The 12039-nt window shown below is 43.7% G+C and overlaps 1 protein-coding gene across 3 annotated transcripts in view; it reads right to left on the bottom strand.

Moving 5' to 3' along the window:
- The window catches only part of USP4 (ubiquitin specific peptidase 4), a 44092-nt gene that overhangs the window by 12328 nt on the left and 19725 nt on the right, over positions 1–12039 (bottom strand). For 2 of the 3 annotated variants that reach the window (XM_045530241.1, XM_045530242.1), the window contains 6 exons: positions 11349–11466; positions 8166–8339; positions 6078–6236; positions 4783–5007; positions 3626–3709; positions 2947–3041 (listed from right to left, as the gene is read on the bottom strand). In XM_045530241.1, the coding sequence (XP_045386197.1) occupies positions 2947–3041; positions 3626–3709; positions 4783–5007; positions 6078–6236; positions 8166–8339; positions 11349–11466 (855 nt within the window). Of the gene's footprint in view, positions 1–2946; positions 3042–3625; positions 3710–4782; positions 5008–6077; positions 6237–8165; positions 8340–11348; positions 11467–12039 lie in introns of those variants that run through there. The other variant, XM_045530243.1, reaches the window with a different exon arrangement.

The raw sequence follows: 12039 nt of genomic DNA, 5'->3' as shown, positions 1-12039 counted from the left end.
GAATCATACCTAATTTTTAAAAAATCAGAAATAACTAAAGAAATTGCTAAATACAAATCAATGATTTTGAAAAATGTGTCTTACTTAGTGAATACATGGGATTGAGGAGATTTATAGATGTTTTATCCTGGAACAGATGTTACCAAAATTGCTGGCAACCAACTGTAGTCATTCCCTCTTCCTATAGGGGGAGACACAAACTTACTGATTCAATTTTTGAAACTATAAACACACACACACACACACACACACAGACACACTCCTCCCCAAATGCCTGGCAAATAGTCCTGACTACAGTTTATGCAGAAAGAATTTCTAAGAATAACTCACAAAAACATCCAAGGTGTGCTCTAAGATAAGGACACTATAGTGCAACATGATGGTTAAGAACCAGGCCTTAGAGTGAGACTGGCCCAGGTTCCAGGTTCACCATTGCCATTTTCTGGCTGCTGAGATCCAGTATAAGCACCCTAATTTCTAAGTCTGTTTACTCAGGGACAGTGGGATTACTCACTTTATAGGGTATGGTGAGAATTACATAACTTAGTAGCACAGTGCACAACATGCTCAAAAAATATTATTAACAGATGCTACTATTGCTTTCATAAGATAATTATCAATTCATGTTTAAAAGAAACTGTGGCGGCCAGGTGCAGCGGCTCAGGCCTGTAATCCTAGTACTCCGGGAGGCCAAGAAGGGAGGATTGCTTGAGCTCAGGAGTTCAAGACCAGCCTGAGCAAGAGCAAGACCCCATCTCTACAAAAAATAGAAAAATTACCCGGTTGTGGTGGCGTGCACCCTATAGTCCCAACTACTGGGGAGGCTGAGGAGAGAGGATTGCTTGAGCCCAGGAGTTTGAGGTTGCTATGAGCTATGATGAGGCCACTCTAGTCAGGGTGACAGAGCAAGACTCAAAAAAGAATTTGTGGTTCATGCCTGTAATCCAGTACTTTGGGAGCTCAAGGCAGGAGGATCACTTGAGGCCAGGAGTTTGAGGCTGCAGTGAGCCATGATCATGCCATCGTACTCTAACCTGGGCAACGAGCAAGACCCTATCTCTTGAAAAAAACAAAAATCAAAAAAAGAATTTGTTTTCCCGTTGGTTGGCCCTTGAACCATCTGAAGGCTGGGCAAGGTGGCTCATGCCTGTAATCCTAACATTCTGGGAGGCTGAGACGGGCAGATTATTTATCTCAGGAGTTCGAGACCAGCCTAAGCAAGAGCGAAACCCCGTGTCTACTAAAAATAGAAAGAAATGATCTGGACAGCTAAAAATATATATAGAAAAAAATTAGCTGGGCATGGTGGCACAGGCCTGTAGTCCCAGCTACTCGGGAGGCTGAGGCAGGAGGATTGCTCAAGCCCAGGAAGTTTGAAGTGATGCCCCATTCCATTCAGCCCAGGTGTGTGCAAACACACTAGTTTACACAATTGAGGGAGACCATGTTAAGGTATAATTTGGGATTATAAATGGGTATGAAATTAGCAGGGTGTGGTGCCATATGCCTATAGTCCCAGCTACTTAGGAGGCTAAGGCAGAATTGCTTAGGGCAAGGATTTCCCTTTTTTTTTTCGAGACACAGTCTTACTCTGTTGCCTGAGCTAGAGTGCCGTGGCGTCAGCCTCACTCAAAGCAACCTCAAACTCCTGGGCTCAAGCAATCCTACTGCCTCAGCCTCTTGAGTAGCTGGGACTACAGGCATGCGCCACCATGCCTGGCTAATTTTTTATATATATATTTTAGTTGTCTAGCTAATTTCTTTCTATTTTTTTAATAGAGATGGAGTCTCGGTCTTACTCAGGCTGGTCTTGAACTCCAGAGCTCAAACAATCTACCCGACTCGGCCTTCCCAGAGTGCTAGGATTACAGGCGTGAGCCACCGCGCCCGAAGGCCAGGATTTCGAGGCTGCAGTGACCTATGATCTCACCACTGCACTCTAGCCTGGGTGACAGAGTGAGATTCTGTCTCAAAAAATAAAAAAAAAGGAACAGCTATGAAAGCTGACTTTTCCATGTCCTAGACTTCATTGAAGTATGAGCTTTCAGGGTCTCTGTGCAAGTGTGAACAGAACTGGATCTTGGGAATGGCCAGAAACTATTCCTTTTAGAATGATCTAGAAGTCATAGGACCTAAAATGTAAAAGAAAGGAGCTATCTCCTTTGTATAGTACATTCCTTAGCCAAAAGCAAAAACCAAACAAAATCCTAAAAACCTTTTTCAGCAGAGGCATGTTTCTGAGTGAGAGGTAAAGAGGGAGGAACAGCATGGGAGTGCTCAGTATTTCCTGAGCAAGTGGCTGTCTGGGAGCTGCAGGCAAATTTATGTCCCACTAGACTACACCTGGGAGAGGGACACATACAATGACACAGACCAGCCATGAAGCAGCATGTGGGAAGGGCCGAGAAGACCTCTGTGCTGTACCCACAGAGATGGGAAAAAATGAGTCTCAGAGCTTGCAGAATGTTTGAGCTGAAAATGGCTATTTAAATCAGCCTTCACTGTCATTTCTGAGCTGGAGATGGTGGTATCATAGCACTTATCTGAGGAGCCATAGCCTGTGGCAGAGAACGGACGCGATCTTCCTGCACCACACCCCTTCTCCTACCTTCCCATGACCCTCACGCAGCTATGACTCTTCTTGAGAAAGGCATCTCTGATAGTAGGACCATCTGAAAGACCACTGAATGGGCCTCCTTCAGAGGCAAACTGTGACAAAGGTGATGTCTGTGCTGAGGAGAGTTATCAGAATGTCTAGCTCTGCTGAGCCAGTAGGTGCTCAGCACTGAAAGCTGCCCACAATTCTCTGTACACCCATCTCTTGCACCCAGGCAGGCAATTCCACATGAGCACTGACTGCCAGCACTTCTGCTCTGGAGACCTGAACAAGGCAACATCTCTAAAATGTATCTGCAGACCCTGCAGCGGACACTGCTGAGTACTCACACGAAAATGTCATCCCGAGGCATGATGTGGTTTAAACCTTCATCCATTTGGAAAATTTTGTGGAACCGGTGATTATATACATCTGTGACCACCATCTAAGAATCAACAGTGACAAAAAGATCATAGGATGGCTAAGAGTGCCCTTACTAACTGCTTAAAACTCAGAAACAAATGGAAATAAAAAATACCTTACTCAAGTGTGGCCTCTAGAGAAATCCCCACACTACCAGCCCCAGAGCTTGGGGCTAAGGCCCAAGGAGGAGAAGCATGGCTGCCACCAGAACTGAACATACTAGTAACACCTGCACTCGAGTGGCAAGAAGGGTGAGGAGTGCTGACCAGAGACCAGTAGTTGTCCAGAAGCCTGTGGGGTATTCCAGGGCCCAAAGGCTCCACACCACCCTCAGCACACAGTGCTGAGAACAGAGCCTTACTCCTGGCCCTCTGACCATAGCTACTGTAAACACGACAGAAGAAAAACAGTGTTTCCTGGAGCTGGAAAGGACAGTCTCAGCCACAGTGTGCATAGTGAACAACAGCCAAGAGCTGTGAGGCATCCAGACACAACAAATAATCACATTTGTGCTGGCCAATAACAACTACCCCCAAAAGTGGCTTCAAGGCTGAAAGGACTAGGCAGTACCCCTAATAGTGAGTTACACTGATCACCCTGCCTTACGTTTTCTGCAGCAATGCCAGACAGCCTGGAGAGAGCCTCGCACAGGTCAGACACAGCCCCCATCAGCGGCACAGTCACGCGGTACTGCAAGGGAGAGATGGTTAAGGTGACCGGGAGCCTTAGGTGAAAGGGTGGGAGATGAGCTGGGAGGAGCAGGTGTCACCAGGGGCAGAGGTGCCCTTCCATCTGAGGTCAAGGCCCAGATGAGCCAGCAGCAAACAAACAAGTCTTCTGTGTTGGCACCTGCCTCAATATTCAGGCATAAAAATGGGCCATCTCTTTTCCTCCTTTAACATTGCTACATTTTATTCTTAACTTTTTGGAGTAGTTTGCTATTTCCTTTAAAGAATTGTTAAAATTATACAAACTGCCATCTGGTCCTACATATGAGATAAAGAAACTAAAGCCAGAAGACTAAGCAATACAATCACACAGTGAGCCATGAGCAGGGCTGGACACTAAGACCTGCTGTTTACACATGCCATCAGACCTCTTATGCTCAGGCTCTTCTAGCTGATCTTTTTTTTTTTTTTAAGAGACAGAGTCTCAATCTGTTGCCCAGGCTGGCATGCAGTAGTGTGATCGCAGCTCACTGTAACCTCGAACTCCTGGACTCAAGTGATCCTCTTGCCTCAACCTCCTGAACAGCTGGGACTACAGGTGTGCACCACCATGCCTGGCTAATTTTTTTTTTTAGAGATGGGGTCTGGCTATGTTGCTCAGGCTGGTCTTAAACTCCTGGCCTCAAGCAATCCTCCCCACTCAGCCTCCCAAAACACTGGGATTACAGGCATGAGCCACAGCACCTCACTTCTCCTACCTGATTTAAGGGTGGACCTGACTAAGAAAAGTACCCTGCTTCTGGTTCTCCAACATTGAGATTCAAGGACCACTCAACAGGTCAACCAGGTTACTTTACTTGTGTGAATGGAGCATGGGAAAAAAAGTGATCGAAAGCCCAGAGACCTTCATAGTAGGCCTTGAACGATATAGGATTACACAAAGTTGTGATACAGGACAAAGGCACCCATTCAGGCAAGCGCCAAGGGGACCCAGAGGCAGCCAACAGAGTTTCTAATGCAGCAGATAAGAGTAATCCCATCAGGGTCTGGAGACTACCCGCAGTGAGGGGTGCCACGAGGTGTGCATTCTGTTACCTGGGTAGGTCTGCAGTGAGGATCGGCAGGAACCAGGAAGACCTCCATAACTCGATCTTTCTTCAAGGGCAGTGGGAGAGTAAGATAGCAAAATGGGTCAAACGTCACAGAAACCTTAGCACATTCTGGGCAAACCAAAGTAGATTTGAAGAGGCCGTGAAAAGTGTCCACAATCACGGAATCATTTCTCAACCTGTGATTCTCCCAGGCTTCCTTTGCCACCACCTGGAAGGAGAAGGAATAGACAGTACATTCTCAACATCTCTCAGTCCTTTCCCCCTGCATACAAGATGATTGATTCCCAACAAACCCTGAAATGGACCAGGAGGTAGTCTGTATAGCTTGGTCCAGGCCAGTGAGAGCCTGACCTCAGCCTATCATACTCACACCACATGCCACTTCTGCACCCAACCCCATACTTTTAAATTCAGTGTCAACATGGGATCTACAGGAAATAATAGGTCTGTGTGTCCTCTGATGGAAAACAGAAGCCCTGAGAGCACTGTAGGCACACAGACCTGACCAGGGCAAGTAAATCCTCCTACGGTGTTTCTAATAATCCAAAGTAAGGCTTTAGGCCGGGCGCAGTGACTCAATCCTGTAATCCTAGCACTCTGGGAGGCCGAGGAGGGAGGATTGCTCGAGGTCAGGAGTTCGAGACCAGCCTGAGCAGGAGTGAGACCCTATCTCTACTAAAAAATATAAAGAAATTATCTGGACAGCTAAAAAATATATATATATAGAAAAAAATTAGCCAGGCATGGTGGCGCATGCCTATAGTCCCAGCTACTCAGGAGGCTGAGGCAGAAGGATTGCTTAAGCCCAGGAATTTGAGGTTGCTGTGAGCTTGATGCCACGGCACTCCAGCCCGGGCAACAGAGCAAGACCCTGTCTCAAAAAAAAAAAAAAGGCAAAAACGTATAAATGCCCTAAAAATATTAATAATAAATTGTTTTAATAATCATGAATGGATTTTAATGAGAGTAGCAATAACCCTAAGGGCTCACACTATAGGCACTTTAATTTTCACAGCACCTTAATCTCTAGTTCACCAATGAAAGAGTAAACAAGCTGACTCTAATTTGAAAAAGTTCAAGGGGGAGCGTGAGGAGTTACAAGAGTTAGGCCCTTTCTGACCTGGAATGTGTTTCTCTACCACAGCCCCATCACTAGCAACAGTGAGAGGCAACTAGGGTCCTGGTACCAATACTCAAAAACCAAAAGGATGTTCCTATACTCTCAGTAGGAGGCAGCTTCTTTGGAATATTATTGTTCAGACATCTTCAATATCATACCGCATCTGGCCGCCCATTGGCATCCTTCAGCTCCAGGTAGGGCTTCTTCTTTACTCGGTTCAGATCTTCATGCAATCCATCTAGAAGAAAGGCTAACAGCTCCTGAGAATCTTGCTGCTGGTAGCCAGAAAACTGAGGGGCAAAACGTCCCACTTGGGTCTACAACAAAAGCAACAGCATCCGAAGGCACAATATATAAGGAACCAATGAAATCAAATGGGAAATTTTCATCAAAAATAGCTTTGCAGAGTCGCTTAGGCAGTAAGAGAGAATACCACCTAGCAGAGGAGCCTGATTAACTCCTGAAGAGCCTACAGGAGGCCAGTGGTTCCCACCAGGGAGAAGGCTGGCTCACACAAGACAGCCAGGACAACGAAGGACCCGGAACCTGGGCCATGGCCCTAACCTCTAGGGAGGAAGGGTGGCACCTTGAGTAGCCACACTCAAATACTGACATGAATCCTTCTACAATGTTCTTCTCTGGTTCAGAGTCTTTGACTCCTCTCTGAATCACAAATACATACATCTTTCTTATCACATGCTTCATAGAGGCTCCTCAAACACCAGTGGTGCAGGCTAACAGGATTTCTCCTATTTCAGCATATGGAAGCAAAGCATCTCCCCCTCAGCAGGAAAAAACATTTAGGGCAATGGAAAGCCCAAGCTGCTCCAAGTGCCCACTGCAGTTTACCCACTCATAACCTCCCAAATCTTCCTGGCTGAGGAACCCCAGTGAGAACTTCCCCTCACATCATCTTCCTAAGAATGGTCAGCCCAGTTCCTGACTTAGTGGGGCCAACTTAAACAATAGGGATGCAGGATGGTCCAGGCTCAGAAAACTTGGGAGTAGCCTACAGATGATACTGAAAGTTGAACTTTTTCTTTTTTTTTCCAGACAGAGTCTCATTCTATCACTCCAGTTAGAGTGCAATAGCATCATCACAGCTCACTGCAACCTCAAACTCCTGGGCTCAAGCAATTCTCCTGCCTCAGCCTCCCAAGTAGCTGAGACTACAGACATTCGTTAACACATCCAGCTAACTTTCTATTTTTAGTACAGATGGGGTCTCATGTTTGCTCAGGCTGGTCTCAAACTCCTGAGCTCAAGCAATCCTCCTGACTCAGCCTCCCAGAATGCTAGGACTACAGATGTGAGCCACTGAGACCAGCCTAAACTGAATTTTTATACCCTAGCTTAGAATGATGACCATTTAAATACTGCTACCACAGAATACAGCATTCTGACTAACAAGCTTACAAATGACTTCTGGGGCATTACAGCCCAGAGATGGGCACTGAGAACATTTAAGACAACAGTGGGCCAGGTGCCATAGCTCACACCTGCAATCCCAGCAATTTGGGAGGCCGAGATGAGAACAACACTACAGGCCAGGAGTACAAGACCAGCCTGGGCAATAAATATAGTGAGACCTTGTCTTTAAAGAAAAAAAAAAGAAAAAAAAAGAAAACTTAGCCAGGCATGGTGGCGCATGCCTATAGTCCCAGCTACTCAGGACGCTGAGGCGGGAAGATCAATTTAGCCTAAGCCTCTGAGGCTGTAGCAACAAGCTATGATAGCGCCACTGAACTTCAGCCTGGGTGACACAAAGAAACCCTGGAGAGAGAGTGCGCGCGTGCGTGTGTGTGTGTGTGTGTGTGTGTGTGTGTGTTTAAAAAAAGACAAGTGTATGCTTGTGCTAAATTGATTGCATGACAGAAAAAAAGGGTTTGACAATGTGGTGCTTTTAGTCTCGGACCCCATCTTAATCCCAAAATGAAAGTAAAGGAATGCCTCATCATAACACTAAACCATTCTCCCCATACAAGAAAAAGGAAGTATAGGTGAGTATCCCTAATCTGAAAATGTAAACTCCAAAATGCTCCAAAATCCAAACTTTTTTGAGCACTGAGATGACATTCAAAGGAAATAATCAATGGAGCATTTTGGATATTTTGGATTAGGGATGCTGAACCAGTGAGTATAACGCAAATACATCAAAATCTGAAAAAATCCGAAATCCAAAACACTTCTGGTCCCAAGCATTTCAGATAAGGGATATCAACCTGTATGTATGTATCTCAGCCTACCTTGAACATGCGAGGTGCCACGTGAGCATCCCTTCCAGACCACATCTGCTTTATGAGCTCTGCATAGGCCTCTGCAATCTCCCCCTTCATTCCCAGAGGGTTGTCTCTGTTGATTTCGGCTTCATACTCATCTTTGAGAAAGTAGTTGGTCAGTGGTGCGGTGTTGCTCAGGCACTGAAAGAGATACATGATCAGAGCGTACACTCTTTCTAGGGAGCACACAGATTTACAAGATAAACCAAGCTCTAAAGGGCCACTGAGGGTCAATCCCAAGAAAATGAAGCACTCAGCAGATTTTCTGAAGGCTAACAACAGTAAGGCACGGATTCAAGGACACCAAACTGATGGACCCCTTGCAGCGAACCTCACAGGGACAAATTCTGAGAGGATTTCATGTGCACTGCCTAAGACTTTGTTTCTGCTACCTGAGGGCAAAAGCTGAATAATTTTTTATTCAATGGAAGGTAATAATTTTTAAGACAATTTTTTCTTAATGGAAGGGACTGGGAAATTCCAGTGTTTCATGAGAAGACAAAATATAAACAAGCTGAAGGCAAAATATCTTACTATAGAACCAAAACAAGGGGGGGGGTTGTGGAATCACAATAATTAGATAGTACAGAAGCCAATAAATAATACCATTAAACAAGTGTATACTAATTCTAATCCTTCAAATTCAAAAATGAATTTGGGCACTGCATCTTATCAAATGCTTTTTCTGCATTTCTATTGAGATAATCAGATAGTTTTCTCTGTTATTCTGTTACTATGTTAAATGACACTGATTAATTTTTCAGGTGTTATACCAACATAATTCTCTTGGCACAACCTTTACTTGGTTATACGTTATTACTTTTATTATCACTGAACCTGATTTGCTAACATTTTATTCAGGTTATGTGTGTCTATGGTCATGAGATATGACAGTCTTTTTTTTTTTTCTAGTCAAGTGAAGCAGTGGGAGTGGAGAAGAAACGACATTTTTTTTTCTTTCTTTTATAAAAACTCCTTATCAGATTTTGATATCAGTGTATGCTGCCTTAAAAAATGATTTGAGGAGTTGTCTCTCCCTCTTCTCCATGGGAGTTTGGATATGATTAGCATCATTTCTCCCTTAGATCTTTGAGCATATTCACTAGTAACACCATCCAGAACAAAAATATTCTTTGCTGTAAGGCTTTTAATTTCTTAATCAATTTCTTTAACAAACTTGGGACTAGTTAGATTTTCTATTTCTTCTTGTGTGAGTTGGATAAATTATGCTTTTCAAGAAAACTCGTCCATCTCATCTACATTGTTGAAAAGCAGGCAAAGAGTTTTACTATCCTCTAGTAACCTTTTTAATGCCTATACGATTTATAGTGATACTCCTTTACTCATCCCTGGCATTAGTTATTGGTATTTTCTCTCTTTTCTTCCTGATTATTCTTCCTAGGAGCTTATCAGTTTTTTCAGAGACTCATATTTGGCTGAACTGTAAATCTTCTCTGTATTTCATTAATTTCTGTTCTTATCTCTACTATTGCCCTCCTTCTGCTTCCTTTGGGTTTCATTTGTTCTTTTCCTAGCATCATGAGGCAGATAAATCATGGAATTTTAACCTTTTTCCCCTGAATATTTATATCTAGAGCTATGAAACTCCTCATTATTATTGTCCTCACTCAACAGATGAGGAAAATTGAGGGCACAAAGAGTTGAGAAAACTTGTCCACAAAAAGCCAAATCTCAGGTCTCTTTTATTCAGTACTAGGCTATTCCCACCTCACCACAAGTAAAGAAAAATTATTTCCAAACCCAAGGGTTACTAATCCTTTACCAAATCTTTTATCTTTTCTCTCATACTCCAAGAAACTTCAAAGTTAGATTGTAAGTCTTGTGAGGACAAAGCTTGTCTGATTTGCTCACCACTTAGTCACCATGTGTAGTAAAGAAAATTTTGCTTTGCCCAAAGAAAAGGTCTAGCTTTTGCTTTTGGTTTCTGGGAAGTAATCTACTGACCTTTGGAATGTTATGCCAGATAGGAGTGTCTTTGTTTGCCTGGTAGGACTGGGGTCATACTGGATAAAATAATAATAGAATTTTGGAGGTGGTGGGGAGGCTGATCATACCTGTATACACTTAGGGTGAGGGCTAGGCATTCCAAAAAGACCAATAATGTGACTTAGAGTAGGGGCTTTGGGTCACATGGTGTCAGTCCACCTGAGCGATCAATCAATCATACTTAAGTAACAAAGTCCCAATAAAATTCTGGACATCAAAGCTTGAGTGAGCTTCCATGGTTGGCAGCACTCCATGCATATCATTATATCTCAATGCCAGGAAAGTAATAAGTTCTGACTCCGCAAGAGAACAATAAAAGCTTGAATTTTTGTTTATTTATTCACCAAATGAATGAACTTGGACCCTCCTAGATTCTGCTCTATTTGCTTCTTCCCTTGGCTGACTTTAATCTGTATCCTTTTCCTACAGCAAACTATCATCATGAGTATAATAGCTTCAAGTGAGTTCTTTGAGCCCTTCCAGCAAATTATCAAAACTGAGGGTGGTCTTGGGAACCTCCAAACTTGTAGCTGGTTTTGGAAGTGACAGCAGTCTTGAGAACTGCGCCTTCCTAATTTTGAAGTTGTAGCCCATGTCCATCACAATGCTGTCACATGATATATCTGATGAATGAATAATATTTGATATTTGATAAATAAGGTTTCAAAGGGAGGGTTTTAGGATTTTCTACAGTAACGGGCATGGGGTAAGACAGATATTTTTGGTGAAAAGGTAGTCAGCCTTAAGCAAGACATAATTTAACTTGGCATCAACTACTCTTAGTTCTTCTCATCCCATCAGATACCATCCAGGCAAGTACTTCAGTACTTTCTATGTAGATCATACCCCAATTGTAAACAAAATTAAAAATATTTTTACTGTAAAACCAAACATAAAACTGATTTAGAAGACATTTGGGAGCCATAAACACTGAAACTATTCTGTACCAGCCAAGAGATTACCAAAGCACTAACAAGAAGTAGAAACTGAACAGACTAAGGGTGATTAAAAAAAAAAAAAAGAAACAAAGAAACAAAGAAAGAAAAAACAGAAGGAATAGAAGGGGTGGCTGGGGAACCCCTTTCAGGCCTCTCCCACTCAAGCCTCAAGACAGGGTTATTTGGATGGCACTTTCCCCTGTACCTGCAAAGCAGAATTCATGAAACAGGTGTTCCCCAGGTTTCCAAGTCCACAGAGTCCAGGTTGTATATGAGATGATGGGGGCTCCTGACAATTATACGAAGCAGAGAAGCCAGATCCACTGGAAAACACAACCCACATCAACAATAAAAGCAACTGGCTACACACATGTCCTCAGGACGCCTTTTGGGGTTACTCTGGGGCCTCTAGAACTCATGTCTGGTAGTAACCCCATGATACAAGTTCTCTCTACTCCCCTCTCCAGCCCTCCAGATCTGCCACCACCATTGACTTGACGTGCTAACAGCTGGTAAGCAACACCCTTAAGGAAAGAAATGCTATTTGAATTTTCCTCTCTTAGGTTTTGCCAAATGCTAATTTTGTATCCTTCAAGAAGACTTCCAGGTGACTTTAGGGAAGAACATTTTAGTTACTGAGATGAAGAGCATATATCTGCCACTGCCCACCAGGCCACAACCAGCCTTGACTGGGCCTGAGTGGTCACGCATACTCTTGCCTCACTTTCTTCTTCCACCTTGTCTATGCCATGTGGCAGGTGCTCTGAAACACATGAAGAAATGATCATGGCCATCTACAGCTGAGAACTGTACCCTCACAGCTATTCTGTCATATGGCCAGCCCATCCCTTCACAAACAAATGCAGTGACATGCCCTGACCCAATATTACCAGTGA

This window comes from Lemur catta, chromosome 18 (assembly GCF_020740605.2).
Source record: "Lemur catta isolate mLemCat1 chromosome 18, mLemCat1.pri, whole genome shotgun sequence".
Classification (NCBI taxonomy): Eukaryota; Metazoa; Chordata; class Mammalia; order Primates; family Lemuridae; genus Lemur; species Lemur catta.
The sequence above is the reverse complement of the archived record's forward strand: the minus strand, read 5'-3'. Positions and strand labels throughout refer to the sequence as shown.